The sequence below is a fragment of the Pseudonaja textilis genome, chromosome 5 (assembly GCF_049901715.1).
Source record: "Pseudonaja textilis isolate UNSWEBS1 chromosome 5, rPseTex1.2, whole genome shotgun sequence".
NCBI classification, from domain to species: domain Eukaryota; kingdom Metazoa; phylum Chordata; class Lepidosauria; order Squamata; family Elapidae; genus Pseudonaja; species Pseudonaja textilis.
In genome coordinates this window covers 36,317,495-36,341,621 of record NC_141994.1, presented here as the reverse complement: position 1 = coordinate 36,341,621, position 24,127 = coordinate 36,317,495, and the positions used below count along the sequence as shown (strand labels likewise).

At 33.8% G+C, this 24,127-nt stretch overlaps 1 protein-coding gene across 1 annotated transcript in view; it reads right to left on the bottom strand.

The window, feature by feature from the left end:
- Positions 1–24,127, bottom strand: part of OTOGL (otogelin like) — an 87,276-nt gene that overhangs the window by 33,000 nt on the left and 30,149 nt on the right. Inside the window, exons 23-33 of the mRNA XM_026697905.2 lie at positions 15,213–15,347; positions 13,371–13,517; positions 11,442–11,561; positions 9,757–9,873; positions 9,312–9,468; positions 8,455–8,481; positions 5,470–5,637; positions 4,174–4,452; positions 3,495–3,612; positions 3,204–3,283; positions 309–2,662 (exon numbers count right to left, since the gene is read on the bottom strand). Coding sequence (XP_026553690.2) covers positions 309–2,662; positions 3,204–3,283; positions 3,495–3,612; positions 4,174–4,452; positions 5,470–5,637; positions 8,455–8,481; positions 9,312–9,468; positions 9,757–9,873; positions 11,442–11,561; positions 13,371–13,517; positions 15,213–15,347 — 3,702 coding nt within the window. The remainder of the gene's footprint in view (positions 1–308; positions 2,663–3,203; positions 3,284–3,494; positions 3,613–4,173; positions 4,453–5,469; positions 5,638–8,454; positions 8,482–9,311; positions 9,469–9,756; positions 9,874–11,441; positions 11,562–13,370; positions 13,518–15,212; positions 15,348–24,127) is intronic.

The window sequence follows — 24,127 nt, the reverse complement described above, 5'->3', positions numbered from 1 at the left end:
TGTATTTACCACAGAACCATTTTAAAATTAACCAATATGCACACACATCTTGAGAGCCAGTTGCTCCTTGGAAGAGCTTTATAGCTCTCGCTGCCTTAAGAAAGTTCAAAACATTCTTAAAGATCCACCTCATCCTATGCACCCTTTTTTAAAAAATTATTACCATCTAGCTGATGGTACATGACAATAAAAACAAGGATAAATAGGCTGGAAAAACTGGAAATCTCTCCAATAAAACAGGTATTATTGATATTTTTAAAATATAGAAGTAAAAAGTAAAACAAAAAAGAAAGCAAAAATATACTTACCATGCATTCTGAAGATGCCACAGATACAAGTGTATGTATTATTGTGCCAAATGAAGGGTGTTCATCACTCTTTGTTGTCATTTCAACTTCAGCCTCTGTGGATTGGGTTTCCACAAGTTTTGCAGTGACTTGAGATGAATCTGTTATTGTGAAATTCTGTGAGCTGATGATACTTACTTCCTCTGGTTTATTCACACCATAGTAAGGTTTTGTTGATGGAATCCTAGACCAATCAAATGTTATATTTGTCACCTCAGAAGAAGTAACTGGTTTTACTGAAGTTGTGCTGCTTTGACTAGAAGACACAGCTAACTGAACAGGTAGTAAAGATGGCTTTTCAGACCTTGCATACTTTGTGATGTTTTCCTCTGAGGTTTTATTACTTTTTAAGGCATACAATGTGCTTGTTATATTTTGAAATTTTGAAGCCTGGATTATTTCTGTTTTGACCCAGTCTGAAACTTTATCCATTTCTAAGGGCTTGGTTTGTAGACAGTCTTTGCATGGTTTAGGTGTAAAGACAGAAACATTTGGAACATAAATGGATGCTTGGGAGACAGCAGGAACAGGGATTGAAGTAGTAGTTGTGTGAAAATCAAAATGTATAGGAGAAAATTCAGTGACTTCAGCAATTTTGTGAGGAGCTATTGTGCCAGCAGAAGAAACTGAGGGGCTGGTTGAGTACTTTTCAATAATATCTTGAGGAGTTGATGTAACATTCCAAAGTTTGCCCAGAGTCAAAGTTGATTCTATTGCTGGTTCTACAGACTGGACATCTGTTAAGGATGATAAAGTTCTGCTATCCGTTGAAGAAGTCAAAGAAGGCCTTCTTGTTCCCAAATATATGGCTGATTCATCAAAAGTAGTTAAAGAAACTGAAGACATAGTATGTATAGTGGAAAGATTTGTAATTAAAGTTGAGTTTGTTGAGCTCAAATCATCATTTAGTGATATAGCAGGCATTTTTATATCAGTGCTAGTTGATGCTACAGCAGAAGTGATAGAAACTGATGATAAATTTCCAGAATGTGATGCTGTAACAGAAATCTGAGGAGTAGAAGCTGTTATTGTCAACATTTTAGAAGAGGTTTTTGAAGATGAAGTAGTAAAAGTATCAACATTTTTAACTATTGATGCAATTTCTGATTCTGGATATGAACCAAATGGTTCATAAGTTATTTGTGCTTCATCCTGTGAAATCTTAATAGGAATACTGCTTGGCACCCTAGTATCAGCAAACTCTGACAAAGTTATAAAGTCAGTTGGAATTGGAGTTGAATCTGCATGCAACACATGTTTACTTTCTGCTGAAACTGAACTTGTCTCAGATGATTTGGTAGTCTGAAGAACTGCTAGGAGAGAAACTGTAGAAGGTCTTAAATGAAAGCTCTTTGAAATAAGTGTCACTTCCCCAGTACCTTTGGGCCTTTGAGATGTAATTGGAGGAGGCATTAATGTTGATGTTGTATGGGTTAGTTGGAGACTAAAAGATGATTTTATGGGAAAAGGACTTTGTGTCACAACTGAAGTTGTTTTACAAATTACATCAGAAAAATGTTTTGTGGTTAAGGAAGCAATATGTTCAGAAGGTGTCAGAGGTGCTTTTTGTGATGATACAGATATAGGTGTTAATGTTTTATTTATCAATTTCAAATCTGATTGAATAGTTTCTGAATCTGAAGTACTATGAAGAGGATTTGATACAAATGAAGTAAAACTAGTAGATGATTCGGGAATTGGAGACATAGTTGTTGTAAATGTAGACAGATAAGAACTAATTCCAGAAGTTACAGCAAATGTTTGTGTTAAAGGTAAATCTGTCAGTACTGTGGAAGTTGGAAGAGTTCTAGCTACCACCGAAGAAGGAACTGCAATTTCCAATAGTGTCGTTGACTTAGTTAGTAAAGGAAAAGCAGTCACTGATGGTAGAGCAGTAAGTGCAGGATTACTTGATGAAGAGAAATTATAAGTTTTATTGTAGGATATTGTTTTTACAGTAACTATTGGAGCTTCATAAGTAGTTGGGAAAGTTGTTGACAGAGATCTAAACAGCATAGGTGGGGTGGTTGTTTTGTAGCTGTCTTCAGATAATAATTCTGAACTTGGTGACAAATCAGGTAAATGCATGATTGAATGAGATACAATTGTTGAATAAGCATCTTTGGCAGTTGTTGGTTCAGTTGTGATTTTGGTATATAAGTTAACATAGGTTGGCTCAGTCTCTTCAATAACCAATGTAATTGGCATTTGAGAAAATGTTTCTGATATATTTGTTATCTGGGAACTTAACATTGTAGGGTTTGTTATAACTGGTTTGGTTCCAAATGAAGATTCTGCTGGTTTCACAGCAATACCTGTGGGGAAAAAAGTCTTACTTCATATGATTTTGAAAAAAAAAAATGTAAAGTGAGAATTGTGTCACTATCCCAATGCTATAGGCAGAAATCAGTGCTAATTTTCATGAACAGTATACCTACTCTCTTAGAGAATAGATTCAGAAGCGCTCTGTGAGTCTGATGGATAGTGTTTAAATTTGATAAATAAAAGTAGAGAAAAGCTTCATAAATGTTTCCTATTATTATTATTATTAGAAGTAGTAGTAGTAGTAACATATTATAAGCAAATAATGATGCAATCTGAAATGACAAATGTTATAGAGCCTTGTACTTCTGGAATGGCATCGATACTATGAAACCTCTGCTCCTTGAAATCCCTCAATGTTTTTTGGTTGGTTAATTATTTTATCTATGATTTAATTTAGAGTACTGCATATTTTTATTAATATGCAATTGTATTCTGGATGGAATATTTTTTGCTATAATTGTAACCCACTGAGATTCTCCTAATTACCCCCCAAAAAAAAGAATGAATGAATAATGAATAAAGGACACTTACAATCTTCTGGATAAACACATTTAAGTGTGACTTCATCTAGGATCATAGCTTTTGGACAAAATGGTAAGCATCCTTCAACCCTACAATAAAAGATTCAAGAAAAATACATATGCAAGCAATTCTTTTGCCTATATAAATTATCCAGAATTCAAAATTCCTGAATGTGACTTAGAATTATTACTCTACAAAAGTTCTAACAGTAAAAAAAGCCAACTTAATATTATTTGTAGACAATTCAAGTGAAAAAATAATACTGAATGTTACAATAAATATTATATTCCTTTTACTCACGGTGGAAGAAATTTGCATGCTGTTCCTTCAGGATCATTGCATGTTTTAACACAAGGACTTGTGCAAGGTTCATATCTCCATTCACACATCCTCCTGTAAGGTATTGCTGCATGGAGTTCTAAGAAATTTTAAAATCATCTTGTAAATGATACATTTCTCTATAAACCTAGCTTCCTAATAAATAATAGCCATCCATTTACTCGGAGCCAAGCTGCACTAAAAGCCTCCAATAAAAGGGAAAAAATGTTGCCAGCCAATCAAGACAAAAAAAGCCACAAAACAGACAGAAGATATTAGAAACTCCAATCAAGCAGAACACAGCAAACTCCAAGACCAATAAACACAGTCCAAGACTCCCAACCAATCAGGATGAAGAAAAAACCATTCTGGCATAGCAGTAGGCTAGCCCCAAATTTAAAACTGAAACGGCTGTGAAAGTCTGACTCACAGACGAACACAATACAGAAGCCTGATGATGGCAGATGAGATTCTGCTCAAACTTTGCTACAACTTTAAAAGCGCAACTATAATGACGTGGGAAAATACCCCAAACAAAACTGAATACTATATATATATATATATTCAAAGTAAGAACTAACTATGGTTGGTAAAAATCATAGGTTTTGCAGTATGGGGGTTTATTGATAGCATCTCCCATATACCATGTTGTGTAACTCACCCTCAATACTGAAGCTACTTAATCTTTTGAATTCTTCAGTACCATCAAACTTTGAGATTTTCACTGCTGAAGTGCTAAGTGTAAGGAAGAAACCTCTTTTGCTGTGAAGTTCAAATGTATTGTAACTAGAGATCCAAAGTCCTTGGTGATGGATAAAAGTCGTTCTTCTACGAAATGACAAACTTGCATCCCACTGTGCTAAGAAAATGTTGTTCTCATTGTGTACATAAAGAAAGTAGTTTGGCCTTTCTGCACACTCAAGTGAAATCAGAGATGAAGCTGCCAGTAAAAAAAATGAAATTCATAGCAACATATAAAAACTTTAATACATATTAAAGCAGCTTTTGAATGAATAAATGATACAAAATTCAAAGAAACAAGCTAAATAGCACAGATCAATTCAAAGTAATATTAGAGAAGGTATGAGCAACATAGTTTTTATTTTATTTTTTTATTTGTCAATTGTTTACAAGATAATAGGTATAAGTAAAAACATAGTTATGAATACATGGATACATATCAGAAAAATAAAAGAAATAAAAGAGACAATAGGACAGGGACGGTAGGCACATTGGTGCGCTTATGCACGCTCCCTACAGACCTCTTAGGAAAGGGGTGAGGTCAATAGTAGACAGTCTAAGGTTAAAGTTTTTGGGGTTTGGGGAAGAAACCACAGAGTCAGATAGAGTATTCCAGACATTGACCACTCTGTTGCTGAAGTTGTATTTTCTGCAATCAAGTTTGGTGCGGTTAACCTTGAGTTTGTATCTATTGTTTGCTCTTGTGTTCCACTTCCAAATATCTGATGAAAATGATGCCAGTAAGTATTTTTATTTTCTTTAAAAGTACATTTTAAAACAACTCATCAGTAGGAAGGAAGAGTATTTATTGCTGTAGGTCAAGGAACAAATTCAGGGGCCCCTCACAGATTTTATAGCCAGAATATCCAAAACTGTGATCTGTTTTTAAAATACTTTGGATATTGCTGGGAAAAGGTGAAAAAGGCTGCCTATGGAGCATATCACTAGAAGTAGAAAGGTCCTTTTCAATCCCTTAATGCCCAGACAGTGCAAGCTCCATACAAAATTAATACTTATCTTCATATTGCTGTTACTGTAGAAATAGAAAAATGTCTCTTGTTGCTGTCGAAGCTTTTCTTATCCAGTCTATTACAATAACATTTTATCCAATTTAGGAAGTGCGTTTAAAAGAACACAATCTAGCACAGAAAATTTAATCCTTTTGCAGGTATAAAACTTGGAATTTAATTACATTGGATCAGAAGTAAATACTCACATAAAATTTTATCTTTGTAAAGTCCAGGAGTTAGCATAAAATTATAATATACTTTTTCTTGGAGATTGTTTCTAGATAAAGGAAAGATCTTTTTGCTGATAACATTGATTCCTATAACTGTATCATTCTGTCCATAACTGGCCAAAATATAAGGCCCTTTCCCAAGTTCTGGAAGTATAAAAATTACAATGATAATTAGTAAAAGGAAAGCTAATCATCTTGGAAGAATAACAAGCCATTTGAAAACACAGAAAATTGTTGAAATGAATCAAAAGCAAAATGGATAAAAAACTAGAACTCCAAAAATCTGGATAACTACTGGGTCTAATAGCTTGAGTTTTCTTGATCATTCCAGACAATAATTTATATAACTAATATATTATGCCAATAATATTATAATCACATTTCTTATAGTTTCAGCCAATTTTGGGGAGTAGTGATAACTAATTTATCAATTGCCCCTCCAAATGCTTGTTTGAGGGTAACCCAATTTCATGTTTCTTTCTATCAATTAAGTAATTTCCTCTCGTTTTTACAGCAAAATACTACTATAATATTTTCTAAAACTAAAGAACATATTAGAGAAAACCTTTATTAAGCCTTTTCTCCCACAGAGAAACTAGCATTAGAACAAAGACATAATTCAAGAGGTTTCACCTCCAGGAAATAATAACTAAAAAGCAAAGAAATTTTCATTAAATGGTATAGAAAAGGCCAAAAAAGGAAAATAGATTTTTTTTTTGTATTTTAAATACAAATTTAAAATTATTAATTAATTTTGAAGTATTCATTTCCTTTAAATCTGCTTCTGTCAACACGGACTACTGAAGCTAAAATTGTTCTGCCTCTAAATAGTTTTAATATACCACAAGACTTGGCTATCGGAAAAATGGCACCCTGCCTCTTGTAAGTTATTTTGCCTGTGTCCTTATTTTATTTTGCAGCTGTCCCTGAATATATTTGTATCTGTACAGTGGTGGGCTTCCAATTTTTTAACAACTGGTTCTCTGCCCTACTGATTGGCTGGGTGGCTGAGCATGACCATGTGACTGAATGGGCATGGCCAACTCGATGTCACTTACAGTGAGAGGTGCTTCACCTCGCCCACCCTCTCATGACCTTGGGGATGCTCCAATGGTTGTTAGTATGAAAAACGGTCATAAGTCACTTTTTTCAGTGCCATTCACTAAATGAACTGTTGTAAGTCAAGGATTACCTGTACAAAAATACAAAAAGCTTCTTTGCTTGCAAAAAGCTGCCCTAAATACAGTCATTACATTAGAAATGAGGGAATACACACTGAAGATCAATGAGTCACAGCGATCAAGGAAACCTAAACCATTCTGTCTGAATACCTTCCTTTTCCTCAGCAATACCTGCAACCCGGAATTACAAATCAGACAGGTTGTCACAGCACATTGAGGAATTAAAATAGTTAAAATACAAGGATAACTATCAGCAGCCAAGTTACTCTTGCTCATAAAGTGAAACCCTTTAGCAGAGAGGTCATTTAAGCTCTCCAGAAAGTGGGTAGGCATATTTGGGCTATAAAATGCCAAGCTAAAGAGACAAATTAACAAATTAACATCTGGAGTGAGGGCTAATCTCATTCTGTCTTTGTTCAGACCTTGCTGAAAGGGAAATTTTGCCTATGAATATAGCTATCTATCTCTTCATCTCTTAAGTGCTGACATCTGCTGTGGACTATTAAGGAAGATGGGGGCTGCTTTCTCCCTCTAAGAAAACATGTTTCTCCATTTCTCATCCAGGGAAATATATTCTTCCTTTTTAATATTTCTCAAAATATTTCATTTTTTTAGGAGAGGAGTAGGTGCTAACTTTCTACAATTGGTGCCATGTTATCATGGGAGATATTATCATGAGAGCCATATTATCATGAGAGAAAACTAAAACAAATTGGAAGGAGGATCCACTTATTATCAGTGAGCAATCATGTACCTTGCCCACTCCGAAGCAACTCAAGAGACTCCTGTCCCAAAGGTGCTTTTTCAAGAGGCAACTAGACTTTCTAGAAACCAAGAAAGTCCAGTTGACTCTTGAAAAAAGCACCTTTGGGACAACCATGACCTGGATGATTGAAGAATCCCCATAGAATCCCCATTTTAGACTCCTGTGCTCAGTGAACTGACAAAGCACAGTTTCCACCCAGGAAAAGGTCCATTTGCACCACTTAAAGATACCAGCTTGTCTCACTCACCTCACGAGATATCCTTAGGTAATCATCCAGATTTAAGGAAAGATCACATGCCCCCAGAAAGGCAGTAAAAAAAAAATCAGACAGAATGCCAAGCTTGCATCCTGCCTCTCAGCTATTTCTTCTATGGCTATGCCAACCCTTCTATTAATAGTTGTTCCAACCATGTTGGAAGTATACTCCAAAAAGCTTAAAATACTCTTTAACAATATTTAAGAAAGTCAAGCCCCAGGAATCACTATATAAAACTCAGTCTACAGACAGAAAGTCTGGGCATACTGCCAAGAACCATTAAGTCTTACAATGTAACAAGTTTAACCCAAAGGCAGGTTCTGAAAACACTTAAAGCAGCAGGGCAATTAAGATAAGGATTAGGCTAGAAATACAGGCATGCCAGAATGTTTCCTTCCTGTCTCCCTTGCAGGAGCCCTGTAAAGTGGGAAAAGTTTTCTTCCAACAATCAGTTCTCTGAACTACTCAGAAAATTAACATCTGGTTCAAGAGAACCTGTGCGAACCAATAGCAGCCCACCTCTGTATTTTTTTAGAAACAGAGCAACAACAACAAAACTATCTACAGTTATTTTCACTAATAGTCAAATATTGCATCAAATTGTGCTCTTTATCCCATATGGAATATGGCTATGTTTTATTTCTGCAACTTGAAATAATTTTCAAATGCAACTTACTTATTCAATAAAAAGGATAAGTGTCTTTGATTCATGCTTATGTACCTAATATTATTTTCTTTAATACTGAGAAAATGCATACCTTGGTTGTAATAATCACAGTCGTAAGCTGGAAAATAGAACAATATAATAGTATAGTGGACAACAGTAACAGAATTTGTGATTGGATATTTACAGTCAACTAGAATTCACAAAAAGTTATTTTTACATCTTTTAATTAAGCTCTTTACTAAGTATTTACTCAGTTTCATCAATAACAAGAAAATATATCAATATAGAGCCACTAGTTATGAAGATTTATTTTATTATTATGCACATACCTATGATTAGCCTTTTCTGAACTGCAAAATAAAAAATAAATACATATACATTTACATTTTCATCCACACTCAATAGCTGGTGCAAAAGGGGAGGGTGTTCTTTCAAAAATGAGTAATATATAAAATATATCTTAGTAGATTGTACTTTACTTTACTATGGTTCTTGTCATGTGAGGCCCTCCATGAATGCAGTTTATAAATAGGAAAGTTTCCCTGCCTGAAAACATTCCTGTATGCGTGGATGGCTGAAGGAGTAACTAAATGGTCCATGTGATGTTGAAAATGGAATTAATTAGCATAGCTCCATCTCCATTTTATTTGGAAGGAAGAGAGGAAGAGAGTCTGGGAGTTAGGAAAAATTGGTTGTAAAAATTGTACTGATTAACAAAAAAAACCAATTATAAAAATATACATTAGATTTTTAAAAAACCTATGCTATGATTTATACTATCACCATATATATACATATATATGTATATATATATATGTAATATATGTAATATATATAATATATATTCTAGCACATTGAACTGCTATGACTTAATGGAAAACACTATGTGAAATAATCTGCATTATCTACAGGCATTATATTTAGTAATATAACAGAAAGCATACATACGACAGAGAGAAGGAGATCGCCAGTGAATTACTGCACCCTGCTGGCAACATTTGTGAGCATAAGCTGCAATGCTAGTGCACAGACATTCACAGTCCCCACCAAGATTACAGTTGCATGTATCTGTATGACAGTTTTTCACAAATGATGTTACATCAATCTGGAAAATATAAAGAAAAATAATAGCATGGGATAACATAAAGGCATAAAAATCCATCAGGAAACAAGAGAGATTTTAAAATTAGTATAAGGGAAAATCATCTAAAATGAATTCTATATTTTAGGATATATATAGATATCTGCAAAAATGTATCAGCATGACATTAGAAAGTTCAAAGGGCACATTAGAAAGGAGAAAGAGGAAGAGGCAGAGGATTAATTCTATATTAAGTCTTGATCTACAAACTGTCCTGCCCAGTTTTAGAAACTGTAAAAAGTATTCACTTACCACATTACGGCAAGAGGCAAAAACATCACTATATAAAACTGAACATTCTTTTTTGGCATAGGGGAACTTGCTCTGATGAACTTCACATTGTTTGTTGGTCTCATTTGGACTTGCACACTAATGAAAAAGAAATAAAGCATGACTATTAATCATAATGGTCAAGTTGTATAGTCGGTCAGATGTTTAATTGCATTTCACATTTTTATCCACCTATCAAGTCCTTCATAAAAATCTGGAACAGGCAGATGTCGTTTCATAGTGTTAAAGATATTGTCACAGAAGATAAGCTTTTCCAAGTAAAGCTACCTTTTGCAATTGAATGATGGTGATTTTTGTCAGAGCCAATGATGTTCAAATGGTACTCTAGAAGTTTTGGAATTGCACCTAAGGAACCTATTTGCATCATTTTTTAATTTCTTTTGCCACACTCATTCTATTTCTATTTGCAGGTCTTTGTTAGTTGTGATTTTCTTCAGTTCTTTTCCTCTTCTCTTCTTTCAGATACTGCCATATTCACTATCCAGACATATTATTATTATTATTGCTATTGCTATTATTATTATTATTATTCTCCATCAGAAATATCTATTAAAAATTCAAAAGCCCTTTAAAAACTGAACATGTATTTCTTTTATTAAGTTAGCCTCATAATTTCATTTCAAATAAAAACATTTAATTTGGAAAAATAGTTATTTATTGTTTTGTTTTTAAAACAAAACATTGCTTTTTTGATACTGAATTTAATGTTTTCTTTATCACACATCATAATTGCTTCCAAAACAATCAATTATGAATTGTAAATAGAGCCTTGTTCTTCAAACAACCTTTGCTTAAAATTTGCTGCTCTGATAAGTTTATACCATTCTTAAGCTCAATAAGAAATTAAAATAAAATGACTCCTGAAAAACATGCAAAATATAACCAGGAAAATAATTAGTAGGTATGAGACATGAGGAGAAAATGTTAGTGCTACAGATGTTTTTGCATACAGTATATTTTCTCCCCCAAGATTGTTGTTTCAAGCACTTATGCATTAGATAAACATTGTGTTTTTCAGATGTTATACAGTGTACTCTGTATGTACTGTGCACTGATTTCCATCATTCATATAGAAAATTGTTTCGCATGTAGCAGATATCAGATATCACAGCAAGACTTACAGCAAGCAGGAGAAATCTAACCTACATATGTTGTTTGGTCTATGGTATGGTAAATATTATTATTTGGTCAGCATGGCCACAAATATCCTTTTAATAATACTTAGAGCTTTGTGATACTCTTTTCTATGTAGTTATGAAAGCCTTTCAGGCTTTCCTTAGAATACATTTCTCCCCCAAAAGGGAAATCTTCCAGATGATCTGAAGTATAATCCCCATGATTTCCAGCAGGATGGATATTGAGATAAAAGACATTGTATTCAAACATATTTAAAGACGCCTGCCATACAATATCCTAATAGTAGGATATTGGATAGGAAGGAAGTAGGAAAAAAGTAAAAATAGGAAAGAAGTACCAATACCAATAGTAAGTATACACTATTACTATACTACTACTACTATATTGGCTTTCATATCTGTGAGCTATCAGCTGCTGTCTTAAAAACAAATTGTATTTTCACAGATCGTCATACTTGCAATATCAATATATTATTATTATATTGAAATAAATGAAGATGTTATGCTTACCTGTCCTATTGCCCAACTGTCTCCAAAAATTTGAGCATTTTTTACTTCCATATTGTTGGATGTAGTAAGATCATTTGAAGTAAATTTATCAAAATTTCCACATAAACCAGCTAATTTACCCTGAAAATAAACCACAAATATTTTTCCTAAACATTTTTACCTAAAACAAACAAGATTTATAAAGGTAACAAAGAATGCACTCTTTTTTTAAAAAAAATCTACCTTAATTTAGGTATTAATATAGATTTAATACTCACAAAACGAACACAATTTAGGCTACCTTTTGGGAAAATGTAATGTTTTCTATAACTGTTTTACTTTTTCTGTTTATTGTTTTTTTTCACTTTCACAGCCTGTGCTTACTAGTGATATACTAGTAATCCTCTTATTCTTATAGTGCAAATTACTTTAAAACCAATCAAACATCTCCAGATAGGACCAGAGAATTCTTGCTAAAAACATGAAAAACCAGTGCCAGTCAGTGTCAGCAATCTTAGCCTAAGACTGTCTCAGTATCAGGCTATTTCCAGAGTTTTTATGATTCTAACAGCAGAAAACTGTTAACATAATTAAACAGCTTTAGCAATGAAAACATCTCAAGCAGTATAAGTGGATTTAAATCAGAAAGAATTGTGTTTCTACTTCTTGCATAAGAAAATGTGGCATAAATGAGGAAGACAAGAGGGGAGCAAATGATGTCATGAAATTCATGGCATCCTCACAGTTCATTAAGGATGAATGTATCACTGAATGCCAATGATAACATGTGTCAGTTAAAGGACTGTGTTTTTTAAAAAGAAAATGTTTCAACTATTTTCATTATGGTGGTGTTGGGGGAAACATCTCTGTCACAGCTTGCAATTCAATTTTTCCTCTTTGAATCCAGGATAGTAAGATCAAGTGATATAACAGTATGGGCCATGAATATGCAGCAAATCCAAGCTCAAAAAAGAATAATTTTTAGTCTAAAAGAACGTAAAGCACACATTTTCTTGAAACCATATTTCCATTTCCATTTCTTACAAGTAGAACAGTGGTGGGATTCAAATTTTTTACTACAGGTTCTGTGGACGTGGCTTGGTGAGTGTGGTGTGGCTTGGTGGGTGTGGCAGGGGAAGGATACTGTAAAATCTCCATTCCCTCCCCACACCTGGGGGAAGGTTACTGCAAAAATCCCATTCCCTGCCCACCCCACTAACCTGTTTTCCAGCTTTGTTCTCCTGGGCAGGGCAACAAAAGAAGACCCAGCCAAACAGCTGGGACTCGGGAAGCAGAGAATAGATGGGGACGGGGCCAGTCAAAGATAGTATTTGCTAGTTTTCTGAACTACTCAAAATTTCTGCTACCAGTTCTCCAGAACTGGTCAGAACCTGCTGAATACCACCTCTGAAGTAGAAGAACTTTTGGAACTTATGGTGTATTAAGCTGAAAAATATACAGGCAGGCCATGCCCACTTGGGCTCCATAAAGGTAAAAAAATGTCAAGATATGACATGATATGTCATGTGACAGGATCAAGCCTGACACCTGTGAGCTACAGTGTCCCATAGTCATGTGATTGTCATTTGCAAACTTCCTAGCAAGCTTCTAGCTAGCAAAGTTAATGGGGGAAGCTGGATTTGCTTAATAACTGCAGTGATTCACTTAACATCTGTGGCAAATAGGTTGTAAAATTGTGTATCAGCAACCACCTTGCTTAGCAGTGGAAATTCTGGTCTCCATTGTGGTTGTTAGCTGAGGACTACCTGTATACCTGTATATTTTTCATGGAGCACTTGGCTATATAATTAATATTGCAAAATATACTTTGCAAATTCTTATGAACTTGTTTTAATTATATCAAGCATAATTCAGGAATAAATCGACTTGTTTGTAGAATAGTCATCCTGCTTGCTATTGTTATTGTGACTTAGCTTCACACTGATTCACCTTCCATCGAGCTCCAACTTTGATATGCATTGTCGTCTTCCTGTCCCACAGTACCGTGAACTCTTCCTCTGGAAAATGTATTGCTACATAATATCCAGCTTTCCAAACTTGATACTTGGATTTCTCTCCATGTCTCCTTAGCATCCCCTATAAATAATAGATACTTGTAAGGTACTAATGATGCTAATGAGGCAGTCACATATGGGTTGTTGTTTTTTTGACATTCAGCTGAAATCTTTCTGCCTAGGCACTTAATTTTATTATTCCTGATCCTGCAACTAGGAACAAAGGAGAATAATTATTAATTTTCTCAATGATATCCTTTCAAATATTTATTTTCTCAGTGATATCCTTTCAAATATTGGATGTTCCCAATCATTTTTCCTTTTTAATCCTTCCTTGTCAAGGCTAACATTAGCCTATTCCTTCAATCTGTCTTCATTTGCCCTGCTAGTTTTTAAACATTTAAGCTTCTCAGAATCTGACCCAGTTTTGAATTACTTTTTAAGTATAGTGCCCAGAATTAGACACAAGGTGGGGTCTAAATAACGCAGTGTCACATTTCAGAATTTCTTTCAATGATTTGAAATGACATCTAAAACTGCATTTTTACAACCTTATTGCACTGCTGATTCATATCCATTTTTAATCAAATACAATTCCAAAATATTATACGTACATTGTTATGAAGCCATGTCTACAATATTCTTTACTTGTTTTTAAGTAAACAGCTTTGCACTTGGGATATGTGATAAATTCACATTAATTATGAATGTATATTTAGATTAAGGACAAAGTGTACTTTTACACACTTCTTTCCACTTTACCAATAATTAGTTTGTCTCTACTTCAATTAGCCAACATATTCCACAAAATCGATATGTAACTCTCAGTCCAAGAAAGATAATAAACCAAGGCTGACTCAGAAATTCTGGAAGTTGAAATCCATGTCATATAGGGGCAATAGCTGCCTCACACACACCCCTCACAGTTGTTGTATTATTGTATTTTTTAAAAAATATTTTCCTATAGCAAACATTTCTTTGCAATGCATCCGAATTATAACATGTTAAACATTCCATGACAGTACAAATAACAATTAACTACTAATATTCCTTCCTATTCAAAGAAAGTGACACAAACCAGTTTCAAGCCACAAAGTGAAGCAATTTAAATTAAAAGAAATTTCCAAAATTTCAGGGATACATCATACAGATGACCTATTACTTTCAGAAGCTTTTGATTATACCTAAAGCAGGTACTTGTATTGGGTTTGAATGAAGAACCTCTACTGAACATTGTAGATCAATAGTTGGAACACATGAGAGTACATGTCTGAACTTAAACTGCTGATTGTGAAAAATTTTAATAGGATTGACTTTTTCATCACAGGGAACTTTAGAAAATAATGTTGTTTTTCCTATCAAAATATTAAAGTTTAGGGTTTGTTTGTTTTTTGCTGAAGTTCAAACCACAGAACCTGACAGAAAAATTAAACATTTATTCTAACCTACCACCACTGCCATTTTTTAAACTTTCTATTTAATTAAATTAAATTTTGTGTTGTCTAGGGAGGCTGCTAGTCCTATCCCAGAAACCTAGTAGCTCCTTATTAAATTCAGGGAAAGGAGAATTTGGCAGCAGAGAGGTTCTGTGATGTCCAATTTAATAGGGATTGTATAGAGCTTCTATAATAGAAGTCTATGAGGAAAAGATAAACTTTGTTCTATTATAAAATAATATGTGTTTATATGTTGTACATATAGTTGGTGTAAAAAAGCAGTATTTTAATAATCAAGTGAGCTTCAGTCAATAACTTCAAAAAGGGGAAATTAAACTTACCTCTATGTCTAGAGATTCACTGAAAAAAATTTCAGAGTCTCCAATAGTTAGCAACAAATCTTTTGAACAAACGATGTCATTATCGAAGCACTTCTTATTTTGAACAATTAGAGACAAGTTTGAACTGTCAACACTCTGTGAAGGAGAAATAATTGTTATGTACAAACATAGTGACAGAGCACTGCAACATCTACATAAGGTATTGTCAGGCAGTACATTCCCTTAACTGGACTACAACTGCCTTGGGAAGTTTTCTGGGTTAACTTGAGTTAATGCAGTTCTAAATCAAGTGATGTCAGGTTGACCTAGCTATAAACCTTGATCAGCCAGATTGCAAAGAAATAAATGTTACTCTCTGAGTTTCATACTGTATAAGGGACCCTTGTTTTACTGAAGTTGGAATGAGGTAAAACCAAATCATTTTGAACATGAAAATATTATTTCAGTATTGATGATGGAGTTAATAACCATTTCTTTAAGGATGTTTTCTAAGGCAGATTTGCAAGTGTATTATCAGATTGAACATAACAGTGGTCTTCCCTTTCTTTTTAGTTTTATAATCTGTCCTTTAAAAAATACCACCAGAAATATAATCTATGGCATTGGTGCCCTTTTCGGATCTTGCCAACCATATAACTTTTCAGAGTAGGCTGAATGCTCCAAAAAACCTTCACTGGTTCAGTCTCTCCCAGAATGAGAAATAAGGCTTGAAAATTAAGATGGGAACTGAAATAAGCTGCTTTCCTGACTTACAGACATTTACCTATTTTGAAAAGAAAGTGTGAAAGGACTCTGATCTACTTGTGATTATTTTCAGCATACAAAATACTTACTTATAAGGAAAAAGCACAGAAAGAATAATGTAACTTTCAAAACAGGAAGAATCTGAAGAGAAAGTGGTACTATTGTTCGGTCTTTAAAGTTTGATACTTTACAACAAAATGAATTATTTGAATTGAAATGGTTATTTATATGTTTATTCCTACAGCCTAAGATGCTATATCACTCAGAAAATTTTACCATTTTGTTCCGTTAACTATTTAAACAGGAAAAATCAAATATGTAATTAGTGGAAAGAAAATCGACTCATTTGAGCTATGGTTCTGGAAAAGGAAAAATAATGAAACAGCTTCTCACTTACTTTGGCCATGTCATGAGTGGAATTCACTGGAGAAAGCAGTTATTTTTGGAAGAGTTAGTGGTAAAAGGAAACCAGTCCACCAAAGGACACAGTGGCTGGATACCATCAAAATTGACACCAGCAAGAGCGTAGAAAAACTAAAAGGAATAATGCAAGATTGGAAGATGTGGAGAGATCTGGCCCATAGAGTTGCCAAGAGTCAGGATCAACTGAATGGATGGCAGCAGCATCATCTATTATGATATTTTACTAAAATCAGAAAAGAACCAAATACTTTTTTTATTCAACATATTGGCGTGCAAACTTGAAAACAGAGCTTTCCAAGGAAAGATTATATTAAAAGTGCTATATAAAAATCAGGAGGAAGCAGACTAAAAGGTCTTTGCCTCATGTTCTGTGTACCTACAAGTGTAAGATAGCACTATACAATTGGCACTACCTTTAATCCCTGGCAGCGTCTAATTCAGCAGTGGGATCCTACCTGTTTCCACTACCGGTTCGGTGATCACAGGTGCATGCACATGCACGTAATGCGTGTGAAGCTTTTCCCACACCAGCTGAGGCCTGCAGCACCAATCAGCTGAAAGGAAAAGGAGAGAAAAGCACAGGGGTGGTGGGAGGGCCGATCCTGCCCTTTTCTCTTCTTTCTCCTCTCAGCTGATGAGGCTTTTTTCCCCTCCTCTCAGCTGATCCTTGGAGGCTTCTTTTTTTTTTAAACTACACTGCACGTTAGCATGGGAGGGCAGTGCTTCCAATTATGCCTTTTGCGTGTTGACAAGACTATATGGGAAGAGACATGTCTTCAGATACTACAGGCCTAAAATCCTAAATGCTTTACTATCAGCATCTCAAATGAAGTAGAAATAAAATTTGGAAACTGTGAAAGAAAATGATAATGAGAGGAGGAGGAGGAGGATGGCAACATAGAAGTAGTAATAGATCTAATGACTGGAGATTTAAATCTGGATCTGCCCTAAAAAAAATTTCCATTGTTTTATATGTGGAAGTAATATGTTACTTTACACAAATGTCACCAAGATACTAACATTTTAAAAGAAAATACAACATTTTAATGTTTAAACATACTAACATTTAAATGTTTAAATGTTAAAACATGTAAATATTGCCACAAAATATTTTAAAGGTACAAATTAAAGTGGGCAGCCGGCCTCATTATTGTATACATACCACATGGAAAGCAGTTTTTAATGTCAACATTTTGTTAATTCATTAATTTTTCTGGAAGACTGCCCAGATTTCCAATCAACCTTAAAAGCTATACAATTTGATCATTTAGTCCTCAATTACATTAATCCATATTTGCTTTTAATTTAGTGTGATAATTTACACATTAAGGGGACCTTTACAAGTATTCCTCGACTTACAACCACAATTGAGCCCAAAATTTCTGTTGTTAAGTGAGACACTTGTTAAGTGAGTTTTGCCCCATTTTACAACTTTCTTTGCCACAGTTGTTAAGTGAATCACTAAGTTAGTAAACTAGTTGTTAAGTGAATCTGGCTTCCCCATTGACTTTGCTTGCCAGAAAGTTGCAAAAGAGGATCACATAACCTTAGAGACAGAAATGGCCATAAGTATAAATCAGTTTTCAAGCATCTGAATTTTGATCACATGATCATGGGAATGCTTCAAAGTTTATAAATGTGAAAATGGTCATGTCATTTTTTTCAGTGCCTTTGTAACTTTGAACCATCACTAAATGAACTGTAGTAAGTAGAGAACTCCTTGTATATGCTAACAACCATTGTAACATATTAAACAAACACATGGTTAAGGATTTTGTAAAACCATAGTTCTAGCTGCCAGCAATCTTCCAAATCCTCATGCAGAAATCTTCCAATTGCAGTTGCTTTAAGTGCAGAGACTGAGGAGAGAATTTCTGTGTACAATAATCTCTACTACTGAGCAAAACTCTATTCCTCAGTTTGTAGCTGGGCTCCTTGCTATGAAAAAGAAGAAAAATGTTTCCTCGTGTCTGAATAGGGACTTCCTTGTCCCCTAAACTTTCTTGATATAACCTCAGAGATGAATAACAAAACGCTATATTTATATTTTGTTATGTAATCACTGATTCAGAGGTAGATTTTCCTTTTAAGGCAAAACACAAAAAAGAAGTATTATCTGTCATGTGAAGCCAATTTATAGCAATAGGAAAGAAAAACAGAAAGATTTCCTTGCTTCTTATAAGACTATCTTCTATCTTTCCATTAAACTACCAAAACAAGACAGGCTCTAATTTTGTACCAGTCTCTTTGCAATACTATGGTGTTACTAAGCAACAGGGAAACAGGATGAAAAATCCAGGCAAGTTACCAGAATGGTCCTGCATTTCCAAAATGAAGTGTATCATAGCTCAATAAAACAGCTATTCTGCCTGAATGTAATTGAAAAAATAAGCTTAACTGTGGGTCTTAAAATCATTAGCAATTAACCATATTGATGTATAATTTAATTGACATCATATGTTTAAATATTGTCCCTTATAAAGTTAATCCATGAAACAAAGAACAGGTGTTGCAACAACTAATAAAACTACTGAAAGACAATCTGGAAACAATATTAAAAGTTTCATCCAATTCTTTTGATGGGCTACAAATTAGGAAGAAATATAAAATCAGCCCCCATAGGTGGGGGGTGTTTGTTGCTCCATGAGCTATCTGAAGATCATTGAGAAAAATTCCACATCCTACCTTTCTAATAATGCTGCACTTTGGCCTGGGTTGCCAGTGGGTTTATCACAGGGAAAATGAAATATTTCTTTATAATATTTCAGGCTAAAGCATGCTTTTATACTACAGGATCCCAGGAAATTATATTAAAAAGTTCCAACTTCAAATGTATTATTATAAATTGAATCATCTAAAATATTGATACAAAAACTTACATTGATTGACATTATTCAGCATTGGTATAAAAGTACAAATGTTATGTGCTTTCAGTAATGAAATTTCTTCCATACTAAATATACTTTCTGTTTAAAGAGCTTGGGCAATTTTTTTTTTTTTACTTAGAACATACATGTGAATTCTGGCACTGACCATAATAAAGAATGGATGGATTAGAATCAAGAAAAGTATCACAGTGTCTAGACATATTTCTCTCAAAAAGATCCAAAATTGGAATACCGCTGAAGAAAGATTTCTAGTTTTGTACATATATAATACGCAATCCCAAATTTTAGAATATAGCCAGGAGATCCTCTGATCTGCATCCAAGACAGTTGTCTATATCAGAGGGTAGAAGCTAATGGAAATATCAGGACTAGATGGCTAAATCACTGTAGGTATATAATGAGCAATTTCTGTAAATACACATTATAAATTAACTGCATACTTGTTTATTGAAGGTACATTTTCTGTTTACCTGCCAAATGTCTTGCATAAATCTTCTAAGAAATAAAACAAAGGGGCTATCTGATTTATATCAAAATTGTAGTTCAAGAGAAGGTGCTACTTCTCTTTGATTTCAGTCAAATATTTTATATTATGAATGCTGCCAATATTCATAGTAAACAGTTCTCTTTTGTATCATTTATTTAATTCTGTTCTACTAAGAATCAGCTTGGTTATCTATTGGATTACATTACAGCAATCCGTTCCTAATGAAAAACATGATAGTACAAAGATTAAGTTCTAGGAATGCTTGGGTATCAATTTTCGAGTAATAAAACTCTAACAATGTTTTACTGTATCTACAAGAAAACAAGAAAAAATGCCATTTGACTCCTACAAAACACTGAAAAGTCATTTAAGAAATATGTACTGTGTTCCATTTATGAAGGGATCAATGAATCAGTTTTCATAGATATTTTATGTTATCATTTAAAGCAGAATGAGGACTAGAGTGGAAGAAATGTACATAATTTAGAGTTGACAATATTCTGATGTTTATTTTATATACTTTTTAAATAAGTGAAGATGCATTTAATATTATTCTATGAACAAGACTGATGCTTGTATCCTTAGGCAGTAGAATATAACTCTATAAGAAAGTACATGGATGAAAGTTTAAAGAATTATGCAAGAATTCCTGGTCTACAGGCCAGGTCTACAGATCTGAGTCGGAATGAAACTTATTTTGGAGTAAGGATCACAGATTAGTTAAAAGAAAATTCCGTTCAGGAATTTTCTATTTGTCTATTCTTTTGACATATCTATTGCATTGTAAACTTTCAGAGCATTTTTACTCTCTTTGTAACTATATGGAAACGACCAATGGAATCCCCAAATACTGTATATAGCTGCAGGCTGAGACAACAAGAGTTTTTCCAGTGTTAAAATAAACCTAACCATGACTGAAGATTTATCAAGAACATCATTAGGATATTCAGGATGAAATCAGTAAGAATATTTATCAATCAAGGGGAAATGATATTTAAAGAAGAAAAAATGCAGATTGCACTGTGACAGATCCATCAAACTAATAGAGAATGATCACAGGCAGGTAAAAAAGCAGTGGGAGCAGGAATGACTTCCACTGACTTTTCCAGTGGGAAGCTAGCAGGGAGCCTTGCAAATTATGATCATGTGACCAAGGCTGACCAGAGCAGTGTTTCAGTGGCCCAAACTCTGCCTATACAACAGATCTGGAGATCCTTGAAATTTCAATCCTATAGGAGTAATTGACCCATTCTTTAAGTAAGTCCATTTGAGGTATATTGATTCAATAATTGTTGCCCTGTGATGCATCATTTTGCCCAATTGAAGGTGACACAAAGGGGAGTTTTTTAGTAGTTATTAAACTAATTTTGCTTCTTTTCATACAAAAACTAAAAGAGAGCTAGCAGTATATTAAACTGTGAGCTTAAGTTTAGTACTACATTTTAATATGTCTGCAAGCTCAAAGAACTGCTTGCTGTATATCTGAAAGGTATCTCCTCCCATGTGCCTCACACTGTGCAAATACCTTCCTTTTTAAAACTATAGTTGGCAATAGGAATATCTGAAGCCTTTTCTAATTCGTCATTCTAGGGAGAGAAAAAAAACAAAAGAGCCACTTATTATTATTCTCTCCCATAGATGTTAATCTTCGTTTTCCTCCAATTTAATAAAATGGGAAAATCTAACTTTCCTTCCACTTACCTTTTTGGTCTGGAAGATTGCAGGAGACAATTTAATAAACCTCTGTTTAAAAATATTAGATATTTGAAACAAATGCTAGTTTGTTAAGAGGGCATATTAAACGTTAATCCAGACCATTAAAATTCTCCAAAACAAGGCAAATGACACTATAACTTACAGCTAGTTAAATTCAAAAATGTAAAGCAACAAACATTTTTATAAAGATTTGCTTTAAAAATTGATATTCAGAATAATTATATTATACCCAGATATTTGGGGATTTTTAATTAATTTATCATATTAATGAGTTGTACTAGACATCCAATGGCAGAAAAACAGAATATTTCTCACAAATAAACAAAACAACTTTTTTGACTTGAAAAAATTCATTAATGTGAAAATTTAATAATCAGTAAAATGAGTTAATTTATTGCAATGAAACTCAATATCCCCTAAAAGTCATTTTCCAGAGAACTATCACATTGTTCAGTCTCTTTCACCACAGAGCCTTCACTCTGCAATCATTATTATAGAAACTGTAAAATATATTTATAATTAATATAAAGACCAGATTGAGAAAGTTTGGGTGCTGCTGTACATGTTTGGAATTGGAGCTGAAAGCAATGCAATTATTAAGGCACAATACCACATTATTGTTGGTACTTAACCTTTTTCTCTGGTCAGTGAACATAACTTGTAACTGAAGCATTGCATTAAGAATTAAATTGATATGTTTAAAGAATATTTACAGGCCTATAAAGGGCCTAGAATAATTCTTGAAAATAACTATAGAGCTAGAAATTGCTGCCTACTTGTTTCCAACAGTCTTAAAATACTTCAAAATAATTAAAATTACAAAAGAGGTGTCCATGGGAACCATATGTTGTATGCCTGACTGAATAAACAGATAGATGATATAATTTTATATAGTTTGTAGACAAGGCAGCCCTGGCAATAATCAGGGTGAAACAATCACTCACATGAGAGGTAAGAGCCTTATACAGAGAAGTTTTTCATAGACTTCTCTATTTTTGTTTTTCTTCAAATTAGAGGCTACATCAGGTAAAATATACCATTTCATATATCCATGGCCAATACCGACTCAACTACCAATCCAGTAAGTTTTGAATCATATTTTGTGTCACGCAATAAAATCTTGTATCAAGATTATCTGATAGTACAGTAAAAGACTGGACAGCCCATAATCAGAGTATATTAAACTATTTTAATTAAAATCAACTTAAGCAATTGCAAATTATAATTAGCTGTTGTGCAACCTATATTTAAAAGCAATATATTAAGATTTCCAATTCACCTCCCCAAGATCTTTCTTCTTAAAACAAGCAGGTGGAACTTATTAAACTTTATTAAAATGTTACACCTCTTTTTTACAGTAGGATATAACAATCACTGAAAAAGGAACAGATGAAGTAAAATGCATTCCAAAAGGCTCATGGCCAAATCAAATACTGCCAAGTAAACACACAGACATCAATTACAAAGCAAAGAATTACATAAACAAAGATGGAGACTGGAGTTAAGAAAATTCTATTGTGAAAGCAATTAGTTCAGTGACAATATTTGGTGGCTATATATCTCAAACACCACATTATGAGTCCACACCCTCTTTATTGCATGTTTGTTCACTCTGCAGAAATAGTTTAGTTATCTTAAGTGTCAGGTGAATGTGACAATCATATTGTTGAAAATTGATTATATCTAAATGATTAATAAACATAGATTAACTGACTATCTAGACAGCTGATGGTGAAAGAATGCAATGATGTAAGCCTGAGAGTTTTTCCAGTATTGTTTCTTTACTTAGCCACATATGATTCATATAGAATAGACAATCCTGCTACCTCTTTTTGCCTGGAAATTGCTTTGCTAAATCTCTCCTTTGCAGATGGAGTTTGTTATAGTCTGAGAATAGCTGGCTTAGACTACAGTCTATGAACTTTTTGTAAAGCCAAGAAATCCTTCAACAGTTGCATATGGTCCAAACACTAAGAACAAATTAGTTATTTATTTGAAATAGCTGATTGTTCTTCCTCCAAATGCAACATTTGCAAGGCTTTTAGAGAGGTGAGAACTCCCCCTGTCTAAAAAATAAAAAGGCTAATTCTAAAAGTATCATTCCACACAGACAGTATTTTGTGTCATTTTGCTTCTTAGATAAAAGAGTTGCATGAAATGGGGCACTTATCTTTTTTTTATGAATGCCAACTTCTTCCCTGAACTTTAGAACTCCTGATGGTCCCAAAGAGGTTACTTACATGCAAAGCATATACCTGCGAAATCATGAATTTGCTTTCTAAGCCATACTTCAGAAAGAGAAATAGACTTATATTACAGCACGCCCCCTCTATACATCATTAACATTGCTGGTGGAGCTGCTGCTTTCGATATGTTTAGACTCTAGAACTATATAGGCATTTGGCAAATGTGACAAATTGTGACAAAATGAGACTCACAATGTTATGATGTAAACCCCTTATACTTGTGTGCCAACATTTGAGGCAATCATTATTTAGGTTATGTCACAACATTGTGATGATTATTTTATCATTTGTTTTCTTCTCCTTGTTCCTACAGATAATTCTGACTGGTTGGGGAGACTATATTATGCCACAGAAAAGATGACCCTATTGGAGTTAGTTAGAAATTTTGCAAACCTAAAGACAAATGTGAAA